Source organism: Caloenas nicobarica, chromosome Z (genome assembly GCF_036013445.1).
Source record: "Caloenas nicobarica isolate bCalNic1 chromosome Z, bCalNic1.hap1, whole genome shotgun sequence".
Taxonomy (NCBI): Eukaryota; Metazoa; Chordata; class Aves; order Columbiformes; family Columbidae; genus Caloenas; species Caloenas nicobarica.
Genome location: NC_088284.1, coordinates 109,555,879 through 109,583,619, shown reverse-complemented (window position 1 = coordinate 109,583,619; position 27,741 = coordinate 109,555,879). Strand labels below are relative to the sequence as shown.

At 47.9% G+C, this 27,741-nt stretch overlaps 1 protein-coding gene across 1 annotated transcript; it reads right to left on the bottom strand.

Annotated features, from left to right (window-relative positions):
- Positions 1-22,408: 22,408 nt before the first annotated feature.
- Positions 22,409-25,308, bottom strand: LOC136002158 (uncharacterized). The gene is made up of 2 exons (XM_065656990.1): positions 25,211-25,308; positions 22,409-23,144 (listed from the first exon to the last, which is right to left on the bottom strand). Exons 1-2 carry the CDS (start codon positions 25,306-25,308, stop codon positions 22,409-22,411), a joined length of 834 nt encoding a protein of 277 aa, XP_065513062.1.
- Positions 25,309-27,741: the final 2,433 nt, after the last annotated feature.

Genomic DNA, 27,741 nt, shown 5'->3' with positions numbered 1-27,741 from the left:
TTGTCGTGTGGACTTGGGCTAAGCTCTGCTGAGGAGGACACCGATAACCATAAATTTAGCCGTCTAATATTCACCTGTTGGATCACCCGGTAATCAGCTGCTATCCATCATTTCTGCCAGCAGGTGATATTATTTCTGCTCTGATGAAAGGGCTGGAACTTCCGAAACAGAAGAATGATAGCCAGCATTAGCCCAAACATTTCATTGTGTTTTTCCTCCGCTCTTAATCGCTGGGTTTGAAAACATTTGCAGGAATATTCAGATTGTCTTAACATCTTTGAATAGGTAACACATGGGGGGAAAAAAGCACTTTGCCACGATTCACCAAATCACGTGTGCTGCCGTTAGAAACATGTACACCAGGGGCAAGACAGGCCTTGGTGTCAAAATACTGGCTGGTGTTAGTGAGGGTTTCGAATATATATTTTTCTAAAGGACATCATTTTCAGAAGCATGGGGCATATTCAGGACCCAAAAATGGTACAGGCCACAGACAATTAGGTGCTGCTTTGGTTTTTAAGAGATGATAAGAGATGACAACTGAAAACTGTCTATAAACATTACTGGCCTGATTCAGATGATTTTTTACTGCTGGGATGGACAGGGACACACAGCTTGGTGTCTGCAAGGAAACCATGGGCTGCCTCCATCAGCAGCATGTCAGTGCTTGCATTTGCTGGTCTGCCTTATGTGCAAACATATAATCCCTGGACAACCAAGACTTTTACATTTTAGAGCCTTAAAGTGTTGCCACAACCAAGTATCCATCCTTTTCCAGCCTCGTCAATCTTAAAAAAACAAAGAAAAATGAAATTACAGAGTAACAGTAATCTTACCTCAGTTAATGATCTCATATAATAGCTTGTTTGTGACAAAGCTCATCTCTTTCTCCTGAATGCTGTTGAGCCACTAAACTGTGGAATCAGGATCAATTTCTGGAATATGAAAGAACATGTTCTTATTTGTTTCATTTGAATTTCTCTTTTAATGTGTTGATAATATCTGCAATGCCCACTGCTGATGTAATAGAGACCTAATTCTCAGCTCATTTAGTTGCTGCATCAATAGGAAAACAATGCCTGGTGGGAGTGATGATTAGAAAGTAACAGCAGAGATACGGAGCATGGATAAATGAAATAAGTGGCAGAAAAGTTCCTGATGACATGATCTCTGGCCACGTAAGTCAGCTGTTACTCTGAAGCACTAAATTGCTGTGGTGTTTTTGTTTTTGTTTTTTAAATGATAGCCACATTATAAAGCAGCAGAGAGGAGCAAAGCAAGAAGAATGCGTAATACACCCTCCCGACCCGAATGTCATGGGAGCATCAAGTGTGGAGGAGACAGTCATAAAAATGAATTGCACAGAGTATGCCTCTCAAGCTGTTATCTGTTATTTATAAAGAATTAAAATGAGCTAGTTATTTCATATATGCCAGAAAAATGGGTTCATGACTGTTGTGCTGAAATGCATTATGACCTCCTGATTCCTGATTTCATAGCTGTTGTACTTATTTGAAAACATATTTATATGCCTTGTATCAACTGCTAACCATTGAATTTTTATTGTACATTACAGAGAAAAAGCTTATGTTTCCATTTGCATCTCACTTGATTCATTGACATACAACACATAATTCTGGTCCTGGGTGCTTTCGTGGGGAAATGCCTGGTCTTGGGCATTGAGCCCGTCCTGGTGAATTCTGCATTTGTGCCAGGGTGTGCTCAGCAGGGCCAGAGCATCTAGGGCAGTATCTCAAGTAACTTTTAAGTTGACTGAAAGTTGGAAAAATTATTTTCTTTCTATCCTACCTCCAGCCAACAAGCAGTTGGTTTGGGGTTTGGTTTTTTTCAAAGTCTTCTGCTACACTTGCTTTTTATTTGTGCAAGTATTCACCTCAAGTATTTATTCAACATCTCTTCTTAACCCTTCACTGTCTGCTGAAGCAGCTGCACCCCCACATCAGTACATGGAAGGTGATGTTACATTCAGGTTGACTAATTCTCTGTTCTCTTACCTTGGTTTTATACCAGAGAAACACCTTTGAAATCAAAGGCAGGTAACTGCCTGAAAAATCAGATGTGGTATGTACTTCCCCTTGGTGCATAAAGAAGCTACAGGACCAGATCCATCCATTGATTTGTGCTGTGCGTTGACTTTGGTTTCAGAGGTTTAACAACTTGCACTGCTAATTGGAATAACCTCTGAAATCAAAAGGAAGAAATGTATTCACCTTTTTTTTCGGTAGAATAATATATGCAAAGATCGGGCAACACAAGTTTATGTCTCATTAAAGAGGTGGCAACCTACTTAAAACTGCTCTTACTTTACATCAAGAATGAATATCTATTGAATTTACTGCTGGAAGGTGTCATCTGAGCCGTTAGCAGCATCCAATATTTGTAATAAATACTAAGAATTTCCACATACTATAACTGTGGAAAATACAGAAAATATTTAATAATATTTAACATTATTAGCTAGAAGCCCCAGAGCATAAAATATCATTGCACGACAGCAACTTTGTTGTGCACGTTGTATTTGTTACCCACCAGCCCAGGGGTTTATGGCCTTTCCTGGAAAACCTCTGACACCAAACACTTGAGGGAAGAAGCGCTGGTGCAGAGGCATTGGGTTTGCCTGTACGGCATGGAGATTCTGCTGGGTTTGCCTGTACGGCATGGAAATTCTGGTGGTCCTGTGGAGATAAACCAAAGAAAAATTGAGTGATCAGCTTACACAGAAGATAAAGATTCCCCACTTGCTTCTACAGCCTGACATAAATGCCTCCAAAATCCATTGTAGGTTGAGTAAGAATAGGAAAATGCACTTTACAGACTCCCATTATTTCAGGGTAATTCTCAGACAGGTGGTTCCCGTGTGAAATGCCGCTCCTGCTCTCCAGCCGTGGCGCAGAGCGAGACGTGGTGGTGGCGCCTGCGTTCCCAGGGCCGTGGGAAGGGTCTCCCGAGGTACGGGGGTGTCTGGGGCTGTGATCCTCCGCCTTGCCTTCTGCTTTAGACAACCATTATTTCCAGCGGAACAACTACATCATGTTCTATCATCTCCCCCCTGAATCTCAACTCTTGAACTACAACAACAGAGTTATTTTGTTTATTTTTACTGGCTTTGCTAGCTAGGAAATCCTGAGTGCAGTAGTGTATCTTGATAAGCCCAAATAGCATCCTGCATGGAGGTGGTACGCTCACCAATTCATTTTTGGTGTGAATTCAGTAACGGTATACAATAAATCCGACCTGAATGCGATAGGAAGTAAGAGAATTCTATATTAATACTTTATAATGGGTTTATAGTTAAATAAATTTTATGAAAGCATAGGGGTCTCATTGTTACCAAGCCAGCTTTCCCCATAGCAATATTTTCACATGATTAAGTTAGAGATCAGATAACCACCTTATGCAGTATATACCCAATAGCAATTTAAAAAATTCAGTATCAGCTGTATTATTCTAAAGACTCATTCCATTTTCAATGCAAAATGAGTACAAAATAAAGAGATAAACTACATATAAAATGTAAAACATGGAAAAATTTATCACTTGCAAACATAAAAGCAAAAAGGATAAAAAAGGAGAACAAAAGCAAATGGAGGCTATAAAAGAGTACAGAAAAAAAAAAGATAAATCTGCAGTGTTACTTTTCCATATGTAGTTTAGCTGGGCTTTTATTAAGGTGCATACACTTTAGTAGCGGAATATAATCATCTCTGTAATGCGCTTTACTACTGCAGGCGAAATTAATTAATGCTACGCTGAAAATATTCAGTCCCACCAGCTACAAAAGGATGGGGGTGACGGGGAGGGGATGATGGGGAGGGAGCAATGAGGAGGGGTGTTGGGGAGGGGGTGATGGGGTTGTGGGGGTGATGGGGTTGTGGGGGTGATGGGGAGTGGGTGATGGGGAGGGAGCAATGAGGAGGGGTGTTGGGGAGGGGGTGACGGGGTTGTGGGGGTGGTGGGGTTGTGGGGGTGATGGGGTTGTGGGGGTGATGGGGAGGGGGTGATGGGGAGAGGATGATGAGGGGAGTGATGGGGATGTGGGGGTCTTGCTCCCCTCCCGGGCTGGGGTGTGGTGTCCACGGGCAGAGCGGTCCCCATCCCCAGCTGCTCCTGGAGCCAGCACTGATGTCCCCAGCTCTGGGACACCCGAAAGCCACCAGTATCACCCAGAGCCTCGTGTTCCTTAATTCATCACAGAAACACCTAACGACATTTTGTTCCTATCACCGTAGTTAGGGTTGTGCCAGTGGTTCCATTATTAACTTGCTCTCAGGCGTTATAATTACTATATTTTATCTGCAAAAAGTTGCCCTGAGCTGACATTTTGCATACGTGATTTTCACCCAGGCACAAATTGTTTTGTTTTTGTTCCTTTGCTAAATTGCTACTTGTGTCACAAAATGTGGCCTGTTGTACAGTTCATAAACATAACAACACGTTTTTCAATGGGCACTCTGGATTCACACAGCTTTTTTTCTCAAGAAATAAAAAAGCTATTTGTGAGGGAAAAAAAGAAAAAAACCAACCCCACCAAAACCTCCAAAACCTTTTTTTTCTTTTTAATCAGGATGCAGGGATGCAGGATGTGGGGATGCAGGGATGTTGGATGCGGGGATGCAGGGATGTGGGGATGGGGGATGTGGGATGCAGGGATGCGGGGATGCAGGGATATGGGATGCAGGGATGTGGGGTGTGGGGATGTGGGATGCAGGGATGCAGGATGTGGGGATGCAGGGATGTTGGATGCGGGGATGCAGGGATGTGGGGATGTGGGATGTGGGATGCAGGGATGCGGGGATGTGGGATGTGGGATGCAGGGATGTGGGGTGTGGGGATGTGGGATGCAGGGATGCAGGATGTGGGGATGCAGGGATGTTGGATGCGGGGATGCAGGGATGTGGGGATGTGGGATGTGGGATGCAGGGATGCGGGGATGCAGGGATATGGGATGCAGGGATGTGGGGTGTGGGGATGTGGGATGCAGGGATGCAGGATGTGGGGATGTGGGATGCAGGGATGCAGGATGTGGGGATGTGGGGTTGTGAGATGCAGGGAAGCCGGGATGTGAGGATGTGGGGCTGCGGGATGCAGGGATGTGGGATGCAGAGCCCCAGTGCCATCCCCACTGCTGAGGGGCTGGGGCTGCTCCTCCCGCAGCGAGGTGGGGGCTCCTACTTCCTAACAACCCCCCAGCATCATGGCCACCAAACACCAAGACACCTAATCCAGGACAGGTAATAAACTTGACATGGATGCATGAAAAACTCTGCCCTTAACAGTACAAGGTTTTTCTGAATTTCCATAATGCTAAGCAGTGTCTTGCTCACATACCCATGGATCTCCGTGGCTTTGTTGTCATGGATACCAGTACATACCTTGTGTTCTTGGCGAGATTTCTCAAATATGTGCATTTGGATGTTTGCTATATTTGCCTGAATGTTATAAGCACATTTTTTACACTAGGAAATAATATTAAGCAACTGTGTAATTTATGCTGGAAGACTAAACCCATTTTATCTTAGCACTTTAACACTCTTTTTTCACCCTTGAAATTTCCAATCCAGACACCCTGCCCAAATGCTATTCTTGTCGAGACTGAGCATGTCTTGCAAGAAACTGTGTTCTTTCCGTAGGATTTTCCTATGAAGGACTCGTTGTGTGTCAACCACACCCAGCCCACGGCTAAGGGAAGAAATCTAAAGCCTTGTTTTCAAGCACGAGCTGGTTCCTTTCAAGATAATGTTTAAAAAAATACTCCCGATCTAAAAAAAATCTGGTAGACTTGCTGTATGTCGTAACCATTTCACCTTTTTAGTGGAGACAAGGAAAATATTAGAGGCTGCAGATCCTGGTAGGAAATCCTGGAAACAGGGCCCCCATCTCTCCCCTTCCTGCAGACCTGATTGCCACATGCAGGTACCGTGCACCCGAAATGGGAGGTTTAAGTTGCAGCAATTGCAGAAAATCAAAACTCATCCCTTTTGCTCCATACCCGTCCGCTAGTCCTCAGTAACCTTCATGGCACCTTCGTGCTCGACAATATGAAGCAAAATATCTCATTAACAGTGAGTACCAAAAATTTCTGTCTTGTCTGACCTTGACAGGGCTTCATTAATTTCATAAATAATGTGCCGGTGCTGCAGACATCATATCCTGGGACTGAAGCTGGTAAAAAGCCGGGGAGATCTTGGTCTGTCTACTGAGTCAGCAACTAAGTTGTAAACTCCCTTGTTGTCTGGTTAGTTAATTTATACCAAGGAGTACAATGCAAATAGCTCAGGCTCACTAATGGGCTTGCTCCTATGGTTTCCAATATTAAATTCAATTAAGTTCCATTTATCAGCAGCAGAGAAAGAAGACATAGAAATAATGACAAGGGAATGCTAATATTATTAGTAAAGAAGCAAAATTTGTCATGATTAGAGAACAAAATTGCAATAGAATCATCTCCTTTATCTGCAATTTGTGAAGTCAGGAGTTTATCAAATAAACGTGGGGTAAATGTTTGAGATACGCGTGCACAAACCTGTACCTCTGAGACAAAACAACATTTGCTTAATACGGTGCCTCGTTACTGCTCCTAAGTCACAGCTCAGGCACAGCCTGTTTAAGCGGCTGGGGCAAAGGCGAGGCCCACAGGATGAGACCGGAGAGCCCCAAGCAACAGGAGACAACCCAGGAGAGTTGATCCTCGGGACCCGCGCTGAAAATTAACGTCGACTGCAGCTCCGCCAGGTTTCGAGCATGAATTCTGCTTCCTTAACAAGCTCCTCGATTAGCACATTTCAAAGAGGGATCAAAACCTGAGTAAAACCCTAATATTTAAAGGAGGCTGGTGTCTTTTCCCTCCTTTGTACAAAAAGAAAAAAAGAAAAAGGGAAATGTAATTCCCTTTCATTTGCGTACGCATGAACAAATTAGTTTCAGAAGCAATTTTACAGTAATTATGACCATCTCCAATGGATTAGATTTTCAGAAATATTCACTCTAATGTCATGATGACAACTATCACATCCTGATTCTTTTATTTCATGTTCTAGCAATTTGAGGGTTCCAATAATTTGTGTGCATGACTAGACTAGAACAAAAACACATTTACAACTTATAAGCTATGTGACACTGAAAATTTTATGGTGAAGTGATTTTGACCTTTGGAGGATATGAAAAATTCAGTGGTAACACGATCTGTATCTTCTCAGGGTGGCATGTTGATATAGTCTATCACTGCAGCCCATATGCCCTGGTAATGTGGCATGCTTGATCTTTTATTTCTCATAATACTTTCAGTGTCTCGTAATTATAAATTTATTTGGTAATCACTCTGATAGTACCGATGCAAGGCTTCATTTAGCATTTCTATGTCTGCCATATTTCCTTTCACAGATTATACATCATGTATACATTGTGATTCCATCAAGAGTTAGGCTACAAAGCTTTCTTCTTTTCTTGTATATGGAATTTAATGTAAATAAACTTCAGGGCATTTTGGTGAGTTTCTGCATGAAAAATACCTAGTGCCCTTTTTGCTGGTACTGGTTACTCTGTGTTTGTCCATTTTTGGTGGCTTTTACGGTCAGTTAACTGTCTGCCTGATACTCTGCAGCAGCACACTGTTAGTAGATGGAGATTTTTGGAATATCCTTTGAGAAACTTTTATCTACCTGTATGAGTTGAGGTTTTGTTTGTTTGTTTGTTCATTTGTTTTTTCCAGAGTAACTCACTCCTGGCTTAATTTTGGTGTCCCTTGAGACCATACAGAAATTTTCAGCTGCGTAAGAGCGACACACAGAAACCCGATCAGACTATTTTGCTACTGGGCATCCCTGAATCACTGCACTTACGGTTTAATCCAAAGGCAGCCAAGACAGTGCTGGGATGATGCTTCGTGCAGTTTGCACGGAGACTGGCCGGTCAACAATTACAAATGATCAATTTCTTGTTCTGTGTGACACCATCCATCAGCAGACACCGCTAAGTGAGTCTAGTAACATTAAAACCATGCTTAATAAAGCAAACATCTCAATACCACTTATGATAGGGTCAGCAGTTGCCTAATTCAATTAATCATTCATTTACTGAGAAAAGGAAGGGATTGGAGAGCAAGAGAAAACAACAAAAGTAAGAGGAAGAACATTAGGCACAAAATACAAAGTAGCCATTATACAATTAACAACCATTTACCTCTGATTTCTTCTCCACAAATACCTTCTGAAGTTTTTCAGGATTATCTCTCAGGATAAAGCAAGCAGATTAAGAAGTCAGACCCTGAGGGTGTAACAAGGATGTTTTCCAGAGAAAAGCAAGTAAATTAACTTCATAAAAACCTGGAAGGCAGCTACTGTGTCTCCTTGACAAAAGCAGAGGAAGAAAATGGTCAGGAAGGCAAAGCCAGACGGGGATTTGTTCATATCCCAGACTCTTCCAGCGCCTGTCTGGGTCCGTGGGTGTGCACCGGGTGCGTGCACGCGTGTGTACGTGTACATGTGTGCACCCGTACATGTGTGTATGTGCACCTGTGTGCACCTATGTGTACATGTGTGTACATGTATATGTGTGTATGTGTGTGTACATGTGTGTATGTGCACCTATGTGCACATGTGTGTACATGTGTGTACATGTGTGTATGTGCACCTATGTGCACGTGTGTGTACGTGTGTGTACATGTATATGTGTGTACGTGTGTGTGTTTGTGTATGTGTGTGTACATGTGTGTATGTGCACCTATGTGCAGGTGTGTGTACATGTGTGTACATGTGTGTATGTGCACCTATGTGCACGTATGTGTACATGTGTGTACATGCATATGTGTGTACGTGTGTGTGTTTGTGTATGTGTGTGTACGTGTGTGTATGTGCACCTCTGTGCATGGGTATGTTTGTGTATGTGTGTGTACATGTATATGTGTGTACGTGTGTGTGTTTGTGTGTGTGTGTGTACGTGTGTGTATGTGCACCTCTGTGCACGTGTGTGTACGTGTGTGTTTGTGTATGTGTGTGTACATGTGTGTGTTTGTGTGTGTGTGTGTACATGTATATGTGTGTATGTGTGTGTGTGTGTGTGTACATGTGTGTACGTGCACCTGTGTGCACGCGTGTATACGTGTATGTGTGTGCACATGTCGGGGGGACTCAGTGGCTTCTGTAGGGTTTCTCTGAGCCCTACTACATTTCTGTGCCACGACCACAATCACTGCCTGTTTCGAACTGAATTGCCGGTGACTAATAATCTGACTTCTGGCTACTTGTAGCCTTTCCTGCAAACTCCCCAGCACAAGCCGGGCTGGCCATCGGTCCTGCCTGGGAGCTCCCGCGCCAAAACCGCAGCGGCTCTTCCTCTGCTCTCACGCGAGGAAAGCGAAATCCTCCCTCCTCACCGCGACTCCGCAGCCTGCAAAGGAGCGAGAGCGACGTCTGCGCCGCTCAGAACTCAAACTCAGCTCTATATCGAAGGCTGCTGCGATATTTTCCCTGTCAGAGTAGGAAGACTTTTGAAAGCTTGCTCTGAAGGATGCTCTGTGTAGCAGGTTTAGCGGGGCCGGCTGGCCGGGGCAGAGCGTCCCAGCACTGCTGAGCCTTCCTGCCTGGCCCAGGAACACTCTCATTTATATGCATCTGATAACCCAGCGCAGGGAAATGGGAATGAGTTGGCAGGTGGCCTTTCGAATGAAAGGGCACGCAGTAAACTATCTGTTTGCTGCTTTCTCACCCTGGAATACTAAAGACGTCACACACTATGCATATTCCTTTCCATTTCCCCTCTATTCCGTCCTTTTGTTGTTCACATTCCAAAAATGAAATGAAAGTTTAAAAGACGTAGGTGAGTGAGATGCATTTGAGGCTGTTTATTGCATTTGCAGCATGTAAGTTCTGCTCTTTATCCTAATGGGCCATGTCAAAATACAACAAGGATTACAGCATTAGACTTTATGCCTTTGTAAAACATACAAATTAGAACAAGTCTTTATTCTGTGAGCAGGATGCGAAAACAAAATTAGTGCTACTTCTTGAAGCAATTACCTCCAGGTACTGTCTCTTTCTAGCCAGCAACAAGCTGATGCCAAACCTTGTGTTTCCTTTAAATTCAACCACACCCGCTGATCTTACAAGCAGCGATACCTAGACATGAAAAACCATCAGACATCGACATGAATATTTGAAACAATTAATTATTTAGTTATTTACATCGACTCAAAGCGAAGCTGTTCTAGCGATACTTCAGTTGTTTGCATTCCCAGGCTTACAGCTGCATGCGTCGCTGTCATCTTCTGGGGAGAAAAGTGACCCCCAAGCCCCTGCGTTTCTGCTCGGGCTTGTCCTGCACCCGCTCCACAGCACATCAGTCCTGGTGGTGCAATTAGGTGCTGATCCTCATTAATATCCTCCAGCCAGAGCTTCCGAGGCCTTTTTTTTGCACGGAGTAAGGCCAAAATATAGCAAACCAGTAATTTCCTTTGGCATCCAGTTCTCCTGTACTTGCATAGAATGACTCCCATAACTGAACTGAGCAAATAATTATAACTCCTCTTTTTGAATCTGTTGTAGTTATGATACATTTTAACTGTTCGGTTTGAAATATTCCTAGTGCCTACCTTGTATTAAAATTTTTCAGTGTTTTGGCAGAAACAGATAAATATCTGGATCTTTAAAGAAGTGTATACACACACATTGAGCATACAATTAGACAATTAATTACCAGCTGATTTCTGATCGCTGCCACACTGGAAGTAAACCAGGGTAACTGCTGGAATGGGTGGAACTGCTGGGTTTTCAGTGACATAAAAGAGATGGCAATTGAACTCCATGATTTGCTGTCCAAAATATTTGTGAACTTCAGGTAATTAGTGATCACGAGCCCCCAGTCAGTGGGAATCCGGTCAGAACTGGAGATGAGAGATGTGAGCTTCAGCAAGGGATTGATAAAAAATGGAAGAACTGCAATGGCTAATTGATGGTTCGGGCTCCTCCAGCATGAACAGCTGATACTCGTTTGCCAATCAGGTTTGTGATGGCAGGGAGCTCCTTGTGGGGAGGAGGAGGATGGTGAGCCTGGGATTTGAGAGGGAGGAGCCGAATGTCCCAGAGGCTCCCAAAAGTGAATTTGGTCAGGCAACAGGCTCCAAACACACTTTGCTCTAGCCAGAACAGTTTAGCCAAGAAATCAACTAGAAAAAGGCTTCATCAAAATTATTTAGTGCTCTGACGACATTATAGAACACAGGTTTGGATACCAGTTGAGGATATTATTATTGTTGCATGACCACATAAGAATAATGAGGATCCACAGTGTGCATGAATACTGGTCCTGAGCACCCTGGGGCCAGCGGTGCAGCCGCGGTTCTGGGGGTGACGGCAGCAAATGGGGCGGGTTTGGAGGGTTACAGGTTTGGGTTGGGTGCAATTATAGGTGAGTGGTGACTCTGGGAAAAAGCCTCATTTGTCAGCATGTTGGTTTGTTTTCTGCTCATGCTGAGTACAGACGGTTTAGTCAAAGCCTGTGTCCTGTGGGAAGTCGTCGCCTCTTTGGCTCCTCTGTCTTGGATTCAAAACGCTGCACCTGGGATGCACCGGGATCCAGGTCTGCGCTGCTGCAGGGTCCGTGATCTGCATCCCCTCAGATCCGGGGTCAGAAAATGCACTGAATAGCAGCGCACTGCTCTGCCTTGTGCTCCGGGAACAGCCCCCAGACTGTTGCAATGAACCGGTGCCTCTGGTACTGGTGGTGTGTCTAACTGGGACAACGAGGAGCGGCCCGCGAGGCACTGCTGCTGTCAGTAACAAGGTGCAGAGCTGAGCGAGGCTGGGGCAGCCAGGCAAACCCCTGGGCTGTGTTGGTGAAAGGTGCTGAACGTGGTTGGTTTCCTTGCAGAACGCCGCACCGATTCGGCGTGGTGCTGGTTCCTGGTGCGGTGACTCAGCTGCAGGAGCTGGGAAGGCCTTTTACTGAAATGGCCTCATGCAATATTTATATTGTCTGCAGCCCGGCTTCCTCTGAAACTTTGACTTCAGCTCTCTCTTGGGTACTATTTATCTGTTGCTGGTGATGTCTTACCAAAGGGGAAGTAAAGGGGCGAGCAGGCAAAAAGTTTAAGAAAATTATCTAGGGAAAAGGAAAACAATCTCAGAATTTTTCATTTGTGAAATAATGTTTATGTGTCATGCTGCAGTAACTTCTCTCCTGATGCTGTCGTTTGATCCCAGAGATGTTTAGGTTTCACGGTTTAGAAGCTATGTGAGCTTAATTAAAGTCAATTACATACATGCACAAAGAGGAGGACAAGAAAGGAGAAATGAATCTCTGCTTTCAGTGTTTTGGCTGCAGATTGACATCTCCTGGTCTCAGCAGAGGGGACAGCCCTCGGCAAGCCATGCTGCCCTGCTCTGCAGAAACCCGCTGGCCAGGCAGTGTCACTGCCCTGTGCTGTCCTTGCGCAGTCCCTGCTTGTCCCGCTTCCAGTAGCGCCGTTTGCAGCATCCCCCTCGCAGAAATGATGCAGTCTCTGGTCCCTGACCGCTCCAGGGAGATGCAGCCGTTTGCAGCATCCCCCTGGCAGGGGTGGTGCAGTCTCTGGTCCCCGACCGCTCCAGGCAGATGCAGCCGTTTGCAGCATCCCCCTCGCAGGAATGATGTGGTCTCGGGTCCCCGACCGCTCCAGGGAGATGCAGCAGCTCTGGGCTCAGCAGCTCCCGCTCACAAAGTCTCCTACACAGACTTAGCCCTGTCTCGATGGAGAACGTTGTCATTTTAGGCACTTCACCCATCAACAGCTCTAATTTCTCAACTAAAGCCATGGACATGGAGAGAGGGACAGCAGCCCCGCTGTTCCCTTGCTGTCTGCTGGTTTGTTTTAACGTGGGGATGTTTTGGGGTTTGAACACATCCCAAGGTTCCCTCTCATTGCAAAACCGCCCCCATCAATGGTATGTCTGAGTGAGCTTCTGAAATGAAGTCCGCAGCACTTCTCACCCAGAACGATGGGAAAATCTCCTGTCTGTACCTGCCTGCGGTGAGCCCTTGTGCAAGCACGGCGTTGTGAGGGATGGCCGCTATTTGCCATAAACAGTCAAGAACATTTGCATGTGGTTGAGAATATTTAACACGCCACCAGAAGGTGTTTTGATGATTGGCCGTTTGCTGACTCCTCCTGTGTGAGGGTCAGAACTAGCGGAGAGGCCCTGGGCGACACGGCTGGCTGGTTTGCCCAGCGCCGTTCCCTGAGGTGATGCTGCGGCCAGGACACCCAGTGCTCCCGTGCGCCCGCAGCCGGTGGTTTCTCTCCGGCCGTGCCGACCGCTGCAGCCGGGACAGCTGGGGCTCTCCGGCTTTGGAAGCAACGCGAGGATCATTAAAGTCGACCTTCAAACCAGAGTTCAAAAGCGGGGCAGCACAGCGGATTCTGATTGGGATTTTCAGGATGTTCAGGGCTGCTCAGCAGAGCACTGAAATAAATAAAAGCAGAATCAGAAAAGAAAGGAGAGTTTGAGGGAAATACTGTTGTCTAAAGTTACAGGTTCATTACTAAGATGCTGGGAGGTCCTGAGGTCTGGAGACTACCTCACAGGAGCAGGAATTCCGGCACGTAGTTAGTTGTTTTGTATATCATCTTGATAAACAAAAACTTTTCCCTGCCTTGTTCAGATTTTTGTTTGGCAACATTTGCATCATTGTAAAGACGAAATGTTTATTTCAGCAAGTTCAAGAAGAGGAAACAAGCAGGAAGTGGGCAAATATTTCAGTGGAAAGATATTTCAGGTCTTGTCAATACTGTACTATATTGTACTATAAAATACTGTCCTGTGAACAGAATTGCAATGTAACACATACATGAGAGCTGGAGCGGAAAAATTGTTTGACTATTGATCATGTTATGAGACTTAAAATGAGCAGAAGAGACTCTTCCATTCTTCCCATGGAAAACACGCTGAATAGATGGTTCCTTTTTTTTTTTTTTTTTTAAGTGAGATATAATACTAGCATTTGAGTCATCTTTATTTTTATTTTGGCATGTGTGGGATGTATTTCCTCCTTTAGGTCTTGGAAGCTTTTGCTTATTAAGTAACAAAAGCAAGTTTCCGGAGGGGTCTAATAGGAGATCTCCTCCTTCCCTCCTTGTTGTTCAGGCTGTCCCGCTGTGGAGCACCCAGCTGGGCTTTGGCCAAGAGTCCTGGCCAGGACACGCACCAGGCTGGGCTGTCGGTGGGCAAAAATATTGGTGCACATGTTGTCTGTTGTGTAAATGTGTTTCAGGGGTTGATTTACTGCATACAGCATGATTGTGTAAGAGCTGGACTTTTGAAGAGTAAGCCGAGATAGCTTTTAATTTGTGGTAACTCTGAAAGCTCACAGTTTCTGGAACCTTGACAATGAATTTAGAAAAAGTAGCAATAACCAGGAACTCATGTTAAGTACCGGGGGTTTTACAGCCAGATCATTTAAACATATTCTGAGAAAAAGATGGTGTGAGAACATTGTTAGCAAGCTCATTAGTCCCCTGAAACTGCCAAGCAAAAGCTATTAATGGTAAGAATGATATTTAGTAAGAACAGTATTTTCCAAGGCAGTCTTTTGTTTGGATGGGCTCAGTGCGAGCGGCTGGGTTTGCGGCTGGGTTTGCGGCTGGGAGGGGGGCTGCAGGATGCGCTGACCTGCCTGCTCCGCCGGGCTGGCATCGCCGGCGTTCCCTGCAGCAGGTCAGCGCGGATGAGCCGCCCCGCAGAAATCAGTAAAGAAATGCTGGTTCGAGCCTGTCCTTCCTTCCGCTTTTTATTTTCCATCCGGTTTTTATTAACCTTATTCTATAAATTTCCCTGCGCCCATACTGGCTGGGTGTGATAAAATTTTTGTTACTGCTGCTGTCACTTCATTCTTCACTTTTACAGGTGGTTGTTATTTCTGCGGAGGGCTTTCTCCTCCCGTGCAATTGTGCTTTTGGTGGGTCTTACCTGAGCTGTGCTGGGACCTCCACAAAAAGGAACCTGAAACTGCAGCTCAGACACAGCACACAAAGCCAAATCCAGGAGCATGGCATAAATTATTTGTTGCAGGTGTATGGGAGATCTTGTTTAAATAAATACAGCCCTGTTGTGAAATGTCGTGTGTGTCTGGAGCTTCTTGGGGTGCTCAGAGCTGGATTCCACGGACATTGTGCAGCCAACTCTGGGGAAGGAGCTGCAGCGCTGGGGGACGAGTGGGAGCCCCGTTATGACAAACAACGCAATACAATGCATTCCATAAACAGCAAGAAGTATTCATTACCCGAGGAAGGAAAAAAAGACAGGCAAAACGAACAGCATTTTATTGTTCATTTTTTCTTTCTCAGTTCTATTGTTCCTTTTTATGTTCTGTAAACAAAACACCATAGGATTCTTTTTTTTTTTTTGGCAGAAAAATGCACCTTAATGGCTAAGCATCAGTTCAGCCTGAAAGTAATATGTTCAGCCTTGAATGTAATATGCATAAATAATCTCCAGCATTTAATATTTGCTAGATTTGCACAGGGCTAGTGTTATTAATGATAGAAGGGTGTGACCAAGTGTGAAAGTATTAGAATGATTTTATGAGCAATATGGTCGTAAGAGATTGATTTTCAAATGCCAGAACTGGGACCCAAGACACAGGAGGAAATGGTCACATTTTTAAATTCATTTCTAATAACACTGTTTCAGTGGCAGAGGAAGGAACACCGCTCCTCCTGCTCAGCCCCCATCCTGTTTTTCCGTCTCTAAACTCTGCCTTCTGTTCTGCATGTTCCCAGCAGACAGTCTGTATCATTGTTCCGAGGATGGGGATATCGTGTGATACCAACTCCAGGCTGATAACACCCTGTCAGGAAAGCTGGGGAGGTTAAGCCATAAACCTTAAAAACCGCAGGTTTGCATCACGGTTTTCCCCGGATCCCGAACTAGAGGGTAGTGGCAGATACTGCTGTAAACCATTACAGAGATTTCTGTACACACACACAAACACCTGTCACAGATATAAACCAGTTCAAGAGGCTTTTGACACTGGCTCTTCAAACTGAGGAGCACTGAAATGCTTGAAAGACAACAAGTGGTGAGCTGCAAAGTGCAATAAAAATAAGACTGTATTTAGACTTCAGATTGGGTGGGTAATAAACCACACCTGGCTCGGAAAAAGGGTTTGGGCTGGTTCCCTGTGCACGCCGAGGTGATGGGGTGATGCACACTCATCCTCGCAGAGCAGCCGCAGCAACCCTTTGTCGTTGGAACCAAACACCAAGGTGTAATTAGTCCATAAGTAATTTGTAGCTGCCCACGGCAGCGGTGGGACTGCCACACAGCGGAGCTTGGCACTGGGGTTTCTGCAGCTGCTCCCTCCCTGCAAAATCTCAAAAATTTCTCCCTGCAAAAATTCAAAATGTAGAATGTAAAAAATAAATACGCTAAGTCTGGCTGTAACACAGAGATTTCCAGAAGCGGGGGCTGGATGTGCGTCTGTCTCTGCTGCAGCCTGGACCTCTGCCCCGAAAACGGGAGAAGGAAGGAAACCCAGAGGGTCCCGGGTTTGCACCGTGCCTGTCGCTGCTGTCGCCTGTTTCACGCCTGGCATCTCCTCGTCACAGCGGGACAGGGGAGGATATGGTGAGCTTTGCCCTGGAAATTATCAGCACTCAGACAGAGCTGTGAATTGTGCTAAGCTCCTGACCTTGTGGCATTATCATAAAATAATCTTTATGTAGAATCCAGCTGCCTCAGCGGTTCCCACAGGATGTTGTACTCAACACAGCTGGGGTTTTAGTGTTGTTTATAATCACTTTCCCTCAAACTCTTGCAAATTTGGGCCATTTTTCCTCTGGTTTGAGCTTGCCTGTCAGGTTTGGGCAGGGACAGGTAGTGCCTGAGCTGCATTGATTTTGGATGTTTTTCCTGCCTGTGCTTTCAGAGGACACCAAGGGGAAGTTTGCCAGCCCAAACCCCTTCTCTGTGGAGATTTTTGTTGTTTCAGAATCTTTCACCTCTGGATAAGTGGGATAAGGCACATAACTGCTGGACCACCATTGCCAGCAGCATCTCGACAGCGCTAGTGCAATGACTCTCTTGCAGGGTTTGGTCTGTGGCCAAGTTTAGGCTTTGCTGTGCCAGGCTTTACTCTGCCAGGCTTTGCTGCACCCATCCCTGTCCCAGCACCCAGAGTCCCTGTCTGGGGAACCCCCAGGAGTGGGGTCATCTCCCAGCACTGGTGCTGGTGGCTCCGGGGCATGTGTCGGTGTGTCACAGGGTGCAGCAGCTGCAGGGGTAACCCGCATCTGTGATATCCCACTGCTGGGATACCCCACTGCTGGATCCCCACTGCTGGGATACCCCACTGCTGGATCCCCACTGCTGGATCCCCACTGCTGGGATACCCCACTGCTGGGATACCCTGCTGTTGTGATACCGCGCTGCTGGGATACCCCACTGCTGGGATACCCCACTGCTGGATCCCCACTGCTGGATCCCCTCTGCTGGATCCCCACTGCTGGATACCCCACTGCTGGGATACCCCACTGCTGGATCCCCACTGCTGGGATACCCTGCTGCTGGGATACCCCACTGCTGGGATACCCCACTGCTGGATCCCCACTGCTGGGATACCCCACTGCTGGATCCCCTCTGCTGGATCCCCTCTGCTGGATCCCCACTGCTGGGATACCCCACTGCTGGGATACCCCACTGCTGGATCCCCACTGCTGGATCCCCTCTGCTGGATCCCCTCTGCTGGATCCCCACTGCTGGGATACCCCACTGCTGGATCCCCTCTGCTGGATCCCCACTGCTGGATCCCCACTGCTGGGATACCCTGCTGCTGATCTCGCTGGTGGAGCAGGAGGGGATTTGCTTTGGACACACGGGCTGACGCACAGATTATTTTTATTCAGGGATTTTAGGTACTTCACTGTATGTATATTGATGTCTTTAGATGTCAGTGTGGTGCCTTTCTCCTCGCTTCCCGCTTAGCCGCGGTTTAAAGGATCCTTTCAGGAGAAGAAACAAACAGAATTTGGCAGCAACACACAGAGTTGATTGTGGGGGTATTTTCAGTTTTTAGGGAAGCTTTGGAGAAGTCAGCCAGCCTTGGAGCCATCACCTCATAAAAATCAGGTTTCCCCATTATATGCTGGGTAACTGGAAGATTTATTTAAATAATCTTTATGGTCAGTACTTCAGGTGGCATGATGGTCTATGCCCTTCCTTTGGTTTGTTCTTTCTCCTTAGGTTTTGCTTTGGTTTATATTTTATGTATTACTTTTTTTTTTGCTGCCACAGAGGCAAGCGATGTGTATGAAGGGTGTATACTGGACCTGAGACATCTATTTTGGGAATATCTAAGCAATTAATGGGGCCTTACTCTCAGGCAGCCAGCCACATATCTATGTGATTTCTAGAATTTGCATGTACCTGATACGATGTGTGTATTTTGACCGGTGAAAGGATGAGGGTTCAGGCTGGGTGACCTGGGCAGCAGCACGCCGCGATGCTCCGCAGGTCCAAATGATTTTAGACCGAGGTCTGGAGCAAAATTCTGATCTTAACTGCACTAGTGCAACTAATTGCACTCCTAATTATTCTTATTTGCAGTTTCTGCTCCTGCTAGTTAAAAACTCCCAAGCAGAAACAGGTCTCTGTTTTCTTAGCTACTGTAGATACTGTATGTATCTTTATTTTGAGGAGTTTACAGGGTAAAGCCATACTTTGTATCTTCTTTTTAACCACAGAGGTGTCAGCCCTGTTTATAAAATCATACATTTGATGATGTGTGGTCCTGCCCACCCTCCACGCTCTCCCGGTGCTGTCAGTGGACTTCGCTGCTGTGGCCCTTGGATTATTCATTCAAGCAACACGTGATAAAATAAACAAGACATCTGCTCTGAGCACAGGGTGGCTAACACTCCAGAAGGCTCCAGCCTTCGTTTTTTTCACTCATCATGCATAAATTGGAGAATGACGGGCATCCAGATTTTATTTTCCCATTTCCTCATTTTGAAGAGATGGAAGCTGGCGGTTGTGTTTGCTGTGATGACACCAGGACAGGGACTCCGCTCCAGAAACAGCTTTGCTTTTGGGGCAGACTTCCCCTCCGTTCAGGAGAGTCGACCAGGGTGCAGATGGCTTTTATTTAAAATGATGTAAGAAAATGCGAGTTGGGTTTGACATCTGATGCCTCCTTTTCCTCTCGCTGCAATTTGGCCCTTGAGGTAGTTTATTAACAAGCAGTGAGACGCTGGGGAAAATCTTCAGATTTCAGTGCTGAATGTGAAACCTGAAATCAATATGCTGTTCGGGTAGAGAAATTGGAACTGGGGAACTTCAGGAGCTGGAAGATACTTTCGACATGTATTCATCTGCATTGCATGCAGCCACAAAAAATAATAGTTTTGTTGTGTTAAAACTTTCAAGGTTTTGTACTTTGTTGTAATATCAGTTTGGAATGAAAACTGAATGAAACAGATGAACTGCGTTGTGACCAGCACCTCGCCCAAGGGCTCTGAATCCCTTTGCCAGGAGCTTTCTCCATCTCCAAACCGAGCACCCAGCGAGGCGGGAGTCTCATTGCCGATACCTTGGTGAGGTTTCCAAAATTAAGTGCCTGAATGTTCCAGGAGTGGTTGCGATATTGTACGCACGTCTGTTTCTGCTTTGAACTGGTCACGTATCTCAATTCTCTTTCTTTGTAATGAGTGGAGATACATAATGCTTGCCCACAAATTTTGCCAGCTCTCCTGTGTATCAATGAAACTCATTGGCTTTGATAGAGCAACATACTTGACGGCAACTGTTTCATCACAGATGTTTGGAGCAGCTCTGTGGAAGGCACTCGCCTGCTATTGTGCTGCTTTTTTTCTTTTTTTCTTTTTTTTTGTTTGTTTGCTTGTTACCATTCCTACTTTTTGTAGTTGCTGCATTTTGAGGGTCCACAGCACACATTTGTCTCCCAGAGGTCTGGGCCACTGGCAAAGGTGGAACAGGACTGGAGGATGGAGAAGCCCCAGCCCAGAGGGATGGAGCGGCCCATGGGCAGCACTGGAGGGAGGGGGGAACCAGCCCCTGCTGGGTGCTGCACACAGGTACACGCACATGCACACACAAACACGCACATGCACAGAGGTACACACACATGCACACACAAACACGCACATGCAATGCACATGTGCACAAACACGCACATGCACACATGCACACGCACACATATGCACATGCACACAGACACATGCACATGTGAACACATAAGCACAAGTACACATCCACATGCACAAAGACGTGCACATGCACATGCATATGCACAGACACACAAGCACACACGCAGACACATGCACATGCACACACAAACATGTACATGCAGCACACTTGCACAAATACATGTACATGCACATGCACACACACAGATGCATGCACATGTACTCACATACGCGCACGTGTACACATGCATGTGCACAAAGACATGCACATGCACACATAGACACACACGCATGTACACGCACACGCAAACATGCACACACACACACCCGCGGGCGCAGGGCGAGGGGCTGGGGGGCTGGCCGGTCCTCTCCGCACACCCCCATGGCGACAGCTCCTCACCAGTGAAGAGCTGAGAAGTCGCGAGCGTATCGGGCGCGGAATTTTCACAGCACAAAGTTCGCAGAGAAGCTTCGTAACTGATAAGGTGGGAAACTTCACAGCACTGCGTGGTCCCCAGATTCGCACTTCCCTGTGTCGTGTCTGGTGTTAATGTACTCGGAGCAATAACAGAAAACATGGAAACATCCTGGCCGGGCAACAAAAGCTGCCAGTTTTTCCAGGCGGTCCGTGCTGTACACAGTACGGCCTTTCCTTTCCCTCCCCTCCGTTCCTAAAGCTTGCCTGGGATTTTGGCATTTCCCCTTGTTAAGTGGGGCAAGAGGAAAAATCTCATAAGGGTTTTTTCACCGTGAGCCTTGCAGAGCTGGATGCGTCCCCTAACATATTTCCAGTAATGCTTCGTAAACTTGGTATGGAAGCTTTGGAAATTCATTTTATTGGGCGAAAATATTGGACATGAGCGGAGCACAGGCGGGTAAAAAATGCAACTGTGAACATACAGTCTTCCATAATAAAACACAACATTACAACTCCTCTAAATGGAAAATGTGTCTTATATCTTTGCATTAAAAAGAAAATACTGAGAAGAAAGAGATTTAACCAGATTACACTAGAAGAATATTCTAAATGAAGGAATGAAAAAGTTTCTAATAGGCGTGGGGAAAATCTTCATGTAAATATTACAGTACAGTGGCATTTCCAGAGAAAGGAGGTGGCATTAAAAATATCGATGGGTTACATGTTGAAGATGGAATAAGTATTTTTAAAAACATGGATTAATATGCCAGGATTGAATAGCTGTGAAAAGCAAAGCAGATCCAGTAGAAATGAAGAACGGGGTAAACTAAAGTTAAAGCTGACTTGAAAGTCATGAATACTGGTGACGACTTTAAGATCCAGCCTAAAGTAGACACATTTGAAGAATTGTTAAAGTTGCCCTAAGTGCAGCACTTGATAAAGGAAATATGTGGAAAACATTATTTGGGTTGATCTGATATTCATGCTAAGGGGCTAAGGGAGCTGGTAAATTAAGTTTCTGAACCTCATGATAGCAGATTTTGAAAATTTGTAGGGAAAAGTATTGGAGCCAGCAGTGTAGAGGAAAGCAAATGTATAACTGATATTTACAGAGGAAAAGAGGTGTCCCAAGCAGGGGGAGCCGGCTCCAGTGTCAGAGGCGGGGGGTGCGGCGGGAGGGGACCCCAGCACCCTCCGGCCCAGCAAAGCCTTTGGTCCAGCCCAGCAGGGCTGCAGTTCGGGGCTAAACCCGCTCTGCGGGAATGCCGCGGAGAGGCAGCGGCCCTGGGGGCACGTTCGCACCAGGGTGTGCTGGGAAAATAAATATTTATGAGGAAAAGCCAAGAATTGCCAGCTTATCCTGCAAATTATCAGAGAACTGGTACATATTGTGGAGGGAAAAGGTATGTTCTGAAAAGCCCTTTCAAGCACAATGCCTCATTCTCTGCAATGTTCATCTTCAAAAACCAAGAACGGGGAAGGATTAATGGTCCAAGAGCCTGAGAATTCACACCTCCTGGAACAAAGAACAAAGATGTTAAGCCTGTCTTCAAATGTCCCTGTTTTCTACAAAGGAATATAATTTTGCTTCTGTCATCATTTCAAGAAATACTTTCTCCTCAATGATTTCTTTTCCAAAGTCAGAGTTGAAATCTTGCAAAAAAAGGAAGAAAAAAAACCCCTTGCATTTTCTGAAAGAAGCTCCAGCAACACAGGCTCTTATTTTGCTGGCAGAGGCAGAACTTATTTGAAACAAGAAGAAAGAAGCAGCCGAACACGTTTCAATTAAGAAAACATGATTAGCTCACAAAGGGAGAGATAAAGAAGGGTTTGCTCTCCAGGAGCGCTGGGGCAGCCGCTGCGAGGGGCGAGGGCGAGGGGCGAGGGCGAGGGGCGAGGGCGAGGGGCGAGGGGCGAGGGGCGAGGGGCGAGGGGCGAGGGGCGAGGGGCGAGGGGCGAGGACGAGGGGCGAGGGCGAGGGGCGAGGGGCGAGGGGCGAGGGCGAGGGGCGAGGGCGAGGGGCGAGGGGCGAGGGGCGAGGGGCGAGGGTGAGGGGCGAGGGCGAGGGCGAGGGCGAGGGGCGAGGGGCGAGGGGCGAGGGCGAGGGCGAGGGGCGAGGGCGAGGGCGAGGGCGAGGGGCGAGGGGCGAGGGGCGAGGGGCGAGGGGCGAGGACGAGGGGCGAGGGCGAGGGGCGAGGGGCGAGGGGCGAGGGGCGAGGGGCGAGGGGCGAGGGGCGAGGGTGAGGGGCGAGGGCGAGGGCGAGGGGCGAGGGCGAGGGCGAGGGCGAGGGGTGAGGGCGAGGGCGAGGGGCGAGGGGCGAGGGGCGAGGGCGAGGGGCGAGGGGCGAGGGGCGAGGGCGAGGGGCGAGGGGCGAGGGGCGAGGGTGAGGGGCGAGGGCGAGGGCGAGGGGCGAGGGCGAGGGCGAGGGCGAGGGGCGAGGGGCGAGGGGCGAGGGCGAGGGCGAGGGGCGAGGGCGAGGGGTGAGGGCGAGGGGCGAGGGCGAGGGGCGAGGGGCGAGGGCGAGGGGCGAGGGGCTGCTCCCCACGGGGGCCCGGGGCCGGGGGTGTCCCAGCCCCGCAGACACCCCAGCCAGGCTGGCCGGGCTTTGCAGAGCCCCAGTTGCTCGCCCGGTGCATGTTCAGGTAGCGCATCACGCAGAATGATTGGGACCACAGGAAAACGTAGATGAACCACCAGAGGCCATATGAGAAACGAACCAAAATTGTGCTTGCCGCTCACACTAGGAGCGAAGCAAAGATAAGAAAGATGTGCTGGCAGCGCCACACACTTGATGGTCACCAGAGATCTTGCTTTTGTGAATATCTCTTAATTTCCAGGCACAAGTTGTGGGTGTATAAATAGGTAATAATATCTCATCTGGAAATAGACACCTAGGAAATGGTATTTCTGAAGCTGTAACATTGTTATGCAGAAAAATCATTTTGAGGGTGGCAGCCTGACAAGTAAAACACCCGGCAACGTGCGTAGCCGTCCTGGGCAGGCCAGTGGACTCCCGGGCTTCTGAACTCTGTTTATTATGAATGAAACCACGAGCCCGACCGCTCTGCAGTAGTGAGGAGCAGCAGGACGTAACGAGCAGCAGAGCGTCCAACGGGTGGTGACCCGCTCCACTCCCGCGCTGTCAGTGCCTGGACTCGTGCCATACAGGAGCCACCGTGTTAATTCGTCATTTTGGACAGCGGTACGTGCAGGAATGACACCGCCACAGTGTCAGCACTAATTATCTGTCACTGTCACATCGCTCGCAGAGTTGTCGTCTCGCGGAGGTGGCAGATCCAGGAGGACGGGGAGTGTGCGCAGCACCCTGTTCTCAGGAAGGTGTGGGCTGGTGCTGGTGCTCAGGAGCATCTTGTTCCTGCTGTTCCACCAGCGAGAGGTTCCGCTGCACGGGAGGAGAGATGAGAAGCTCTGCGGCTCGTTCCCTTTTGGGTGCCTTCCTCCCCAGAGCAACTCCTGCTCCCCTGGCCACCGTGTAGGGTCCTTTGTCCCAGCGGGATGAGTCCCAGTGCCGCGTGTGTGTGGAGCACCGCGCCTGGCTGAGGAGCCAGGGGCTGCTGAGCGCCGTGAGCAGCGCAGCGCTGGGGCGCCCTCCGTGCCTGTCTCTGGAGGGCTTCTTGGGAAAACATGGGTAGAAAGTGCGGCTTTTCATCTAATAAACATGATTTTATTTCCCCTTTCCCTGGCCCTTTCTAAAATGAAGTCTTCTAGCTTTTTACCGAAATGATGTTTAATTGGCATTCTGCACGTTTCTCCTGGACCAGAAATGCCAAACTCGAAATAATTATGAAACGTGTACTCAGTCAGAATGAAATGTCTATAATTCAGCCTGTGAGCTTGTCACGTCCCGCAGACAGCAGACCCAGCCTGGCCGGCGCTGGAAGGGTTGGTGGCCGGGAGGCAGCAGGCAAGCTGACCTGAAACCCGCGTGCTGTGTGCCCAAGAGCTCCCACCGTCCCCAGGGCTGGAGACGGAAAAGAAGTGACGAGAACTCCTCTTGTCACAAACCTCTGTTCTTAGAGACAGTTTTTAGGACTTACACTGTTCTGAGATCGTGATAGGGTCGTGACGAACTTTATACCTGAAGTTATGAGATAAACGTATAACTGCATACAGCTAAGCCTTCCTCTCTTCCTGTCTCATATAACTGAATTGGCTGGCTAATTTTAACACTCTTCCTGAAGAATTATTGACATTTTTTGCTCAACTTCTAGAAGCGGTAATGCCCTTTAGGGCGAGAAAGGTGGAACCAGCTCCTGTCTAGACAATAACCAGGACTTTTTGTCTGCCGTCCCAGTACTTGTGTATAAATTAATCATTAGCCTGCAGTAGTAGAAATGTTCCCGTTTGCTTGGCAGCGGACGGATTCAACTCTTGCTTCATGAATTCTTTATTGCTAAAACTTATATATCACGTACATTAACCAGCAGTGCCTGCAGCTTACGACGGAGAATGGTGGCTGCATGTCATGGCTGGATCTCGCAGCTCCGCGAGCCGCTGGCCGGCGCCAGCTCCCGGCCGCGGCGGCGGCTGCTCCTCAGCACAGCCCCAGCTGCGCGCCGCCAGCGTTGTGAATCCTCACCTCACGGAAACACGGCGCGCGCCGGGCTGCGTGCAGAGGCAGCGGCAGCTCCGTACTTCGGTTCCTTTCCTGCTGTCCTCACCCTCCTTGTGGCTCATTCCTCCTCTTTTTTGTACGAGCCTCTTCTCTCGTTTCGCCAGGCGAACTGGTGAAGCAGCAGAGAGGTTCTTTTCCGGCCAAACTTGGTTCCAGCGGCAGCAGTTTGTCGTCTCCTCCTCTCAGCGAGGTTCTGAAGCAGTCAGAAGAATCCAGAAGGTCCGGCTCAGCGGAGCTGGGAGCAGGATCCCGGTGCCCACATCTCCGCGGTGCAGCTGCCCGGGTTTGGATGCAGCTCGCAGCTCTGTAGTAGGAGGACAGCTTCTAGGAGACAGGTGATCATCTCCCTCCTTTTCTCTCTTGCTTATTGCAGCTTTTTTTTAAAACGCCAACTCAAACTCCCTCTTTGTACACATTTTCTATACAATAAGCCTCGTGGAGGTAGCATCTTCAAGTGTTTAGTTTAATAATGGGAACACAGAGGCACCTATGTGGGTAATTTGTTTGATTTCAAAATGCTGCCACATTTATACATGGAAAACTTTAAAGAAAATTAAACTCATTAAAAACCCCCACATAAATTGTTTTTGCAACAAAGCAATTAAGAAATCTCGCCTCTCCAGCACGGTGGGCAACATTCTAAATAAAATAAAGCCCAAATTACCTTTCGCTGGAAACAAAGTAAGAGCTATCTCTTGTGACTTAATAAGAAATTGAGGTTTTTAGAATTAATACAAAGATTTAGCAGCTTCCTTCTACATGTGTTGCTAAGCATTTTGCTGAAATTGCCTCAGAAAAAAAAGCAAACAATTCAAAAGGATCACATTTATGAGAGGGTTTGGGTTTTTTCCCCCTAACTAAATTACTTTGCTTTACAAGATGCAGAAAGGAGTCAAGGATTTTATTTTCTCCCCCCAACGTGTGTATATACAAAGGTTTGATAGGGTTTTGTTTTGGTTTATTTTCATTGTCTTAGCTTCAAACTACTCCTTACACCCCCCACGTTTCTATGGGAACAAAGGAATAATACTGAATCAATGGGCTGCGAAATATGGGGCCTGTCCTATAAATCCTGAGGCGCAGGTTTTATTCATACCAATAGTCCCTTTGAACACCAAAATGACTTCCGTAGATAAGAGCTTTCAGGACTGGCCCTGACGTGAGAGAGTGACAGCGGGGCTTTGCCCGACGGAGCTGCTGTTCCTGCGACGCTGCGCACAGGAGAGGGAGGAGATACCTGGGGGGCAAGGGAGTGAGGAGGATCAAGGGGCAGGGAGGGATGCTGGCACCCAGGGAGGGATGCTGGCACCCAGGGAGGGATGAAGGCACAGGGAGGGATGCTGGTACCCAGGGAGGGATGCAGGTATCCAGGAGAGATGAAGGGGCAGGGAGAGATGCAGGTATCCAGGAGGGACGAAGGGGCAGGGAGGGATGCAGGTATCCAGGAGGGATGAAGGGGCAGGGAGGGATGCTGGTACCCAGGGAGAGATGCTGGTACCCAGGGAGGGATGAAGGCACAGGGAGGGATGAAGGGGCAGGGAGGGATGCTGGTACCCAGGGTGGGATGCTGGTACCCAGGGAGGGATGAAGGGGCAGGGAGGGATGCTGGTACCCAGAGAGGGATGCTGGTACCCAGGGAGGGATGCAGGTATCCAGGAGAGATGAAGGGGCAGGGAGAGATGCAGGTATCCAGGAGGGACGAAGGGGCAGGGAGGGATGCAGGTATCCAGGAGGGATGAAGGGGCAGGGAGGGATGCTGGTACCCAGGGAGGGATGCAGGTATCCAGGAGGGATGAAGGGGCAGGGAGGGATGCTGATACCCAGGGAGAGATGCTGGTACCCAGGGAGGGATGAAGGCACAGGGAGGGATGAAGGGGCAGGGAGGGATGCTGGTACCCAGGGAGGGATGCTGGTACCCAGGGAGGGATGAAGGGGCAGGGAGAGATGCAGGTATCCAGGAGGGACGAAGGGGCAGGGAGGGATGCAGGTATCCAGGAGGGATGAAGGGGCAGGGAGGGATGCTGGTACCCAGGGAGGGATGCAGGTATCCAGGAGGGATGAAGGGGCAGGGAGGGATGCTGGTACCTGACCTACCATCCCCTGCCCCGCTGCCTCCCCGGGACACACTGCTCCCTCCTGGGGGTGAGCTGGGAGCCAGGGGGCTCCACCATGGGAGCATCCTGAGAAGGGTCATTCCCATCCCCTCTCTCATCCCAGGGCTGAGTGCTGTGGAGGGTCAGGGTGTCACTGCCCAGCATGGTGGCACTGTTAGAGGATCTCCCTGGGCTCTGACAGCAAAGGCACAGTGAGCTTTCCCAGGATGTTAAACATTTCCTCTACATACCACAGTTGCGGAGAGGAAATATGGATCTACTGAGATTTTCCTATGGATCAAGCTGCTCCTGCCCCTCCTGGGAAGAACCCGATGGAGATCTCCTCTCACCTTGGCAGGGACTCTGGTGCTCCAGACAGAGCTGCAGAAGGGTGTAACACAT

Excerpts from the sequence above, each read along its gene's own strand:
- LOC136002158 (XM_065656990.1), bottom strand. The coding sequence starts at position 25,308 with ATGAGCCACAAGGAGGGTGAGGACAGCAGGAAAGGAACCGAAGTACGG. Across the intron at positions 23,145-25,210 it reads GCGCGCCGTGTTTCCGTGAG|CCCCTCGCCCCTCGCCCTCG; the intron begins GTGAGGATTCAC and ends CGTGGGGAGCAG.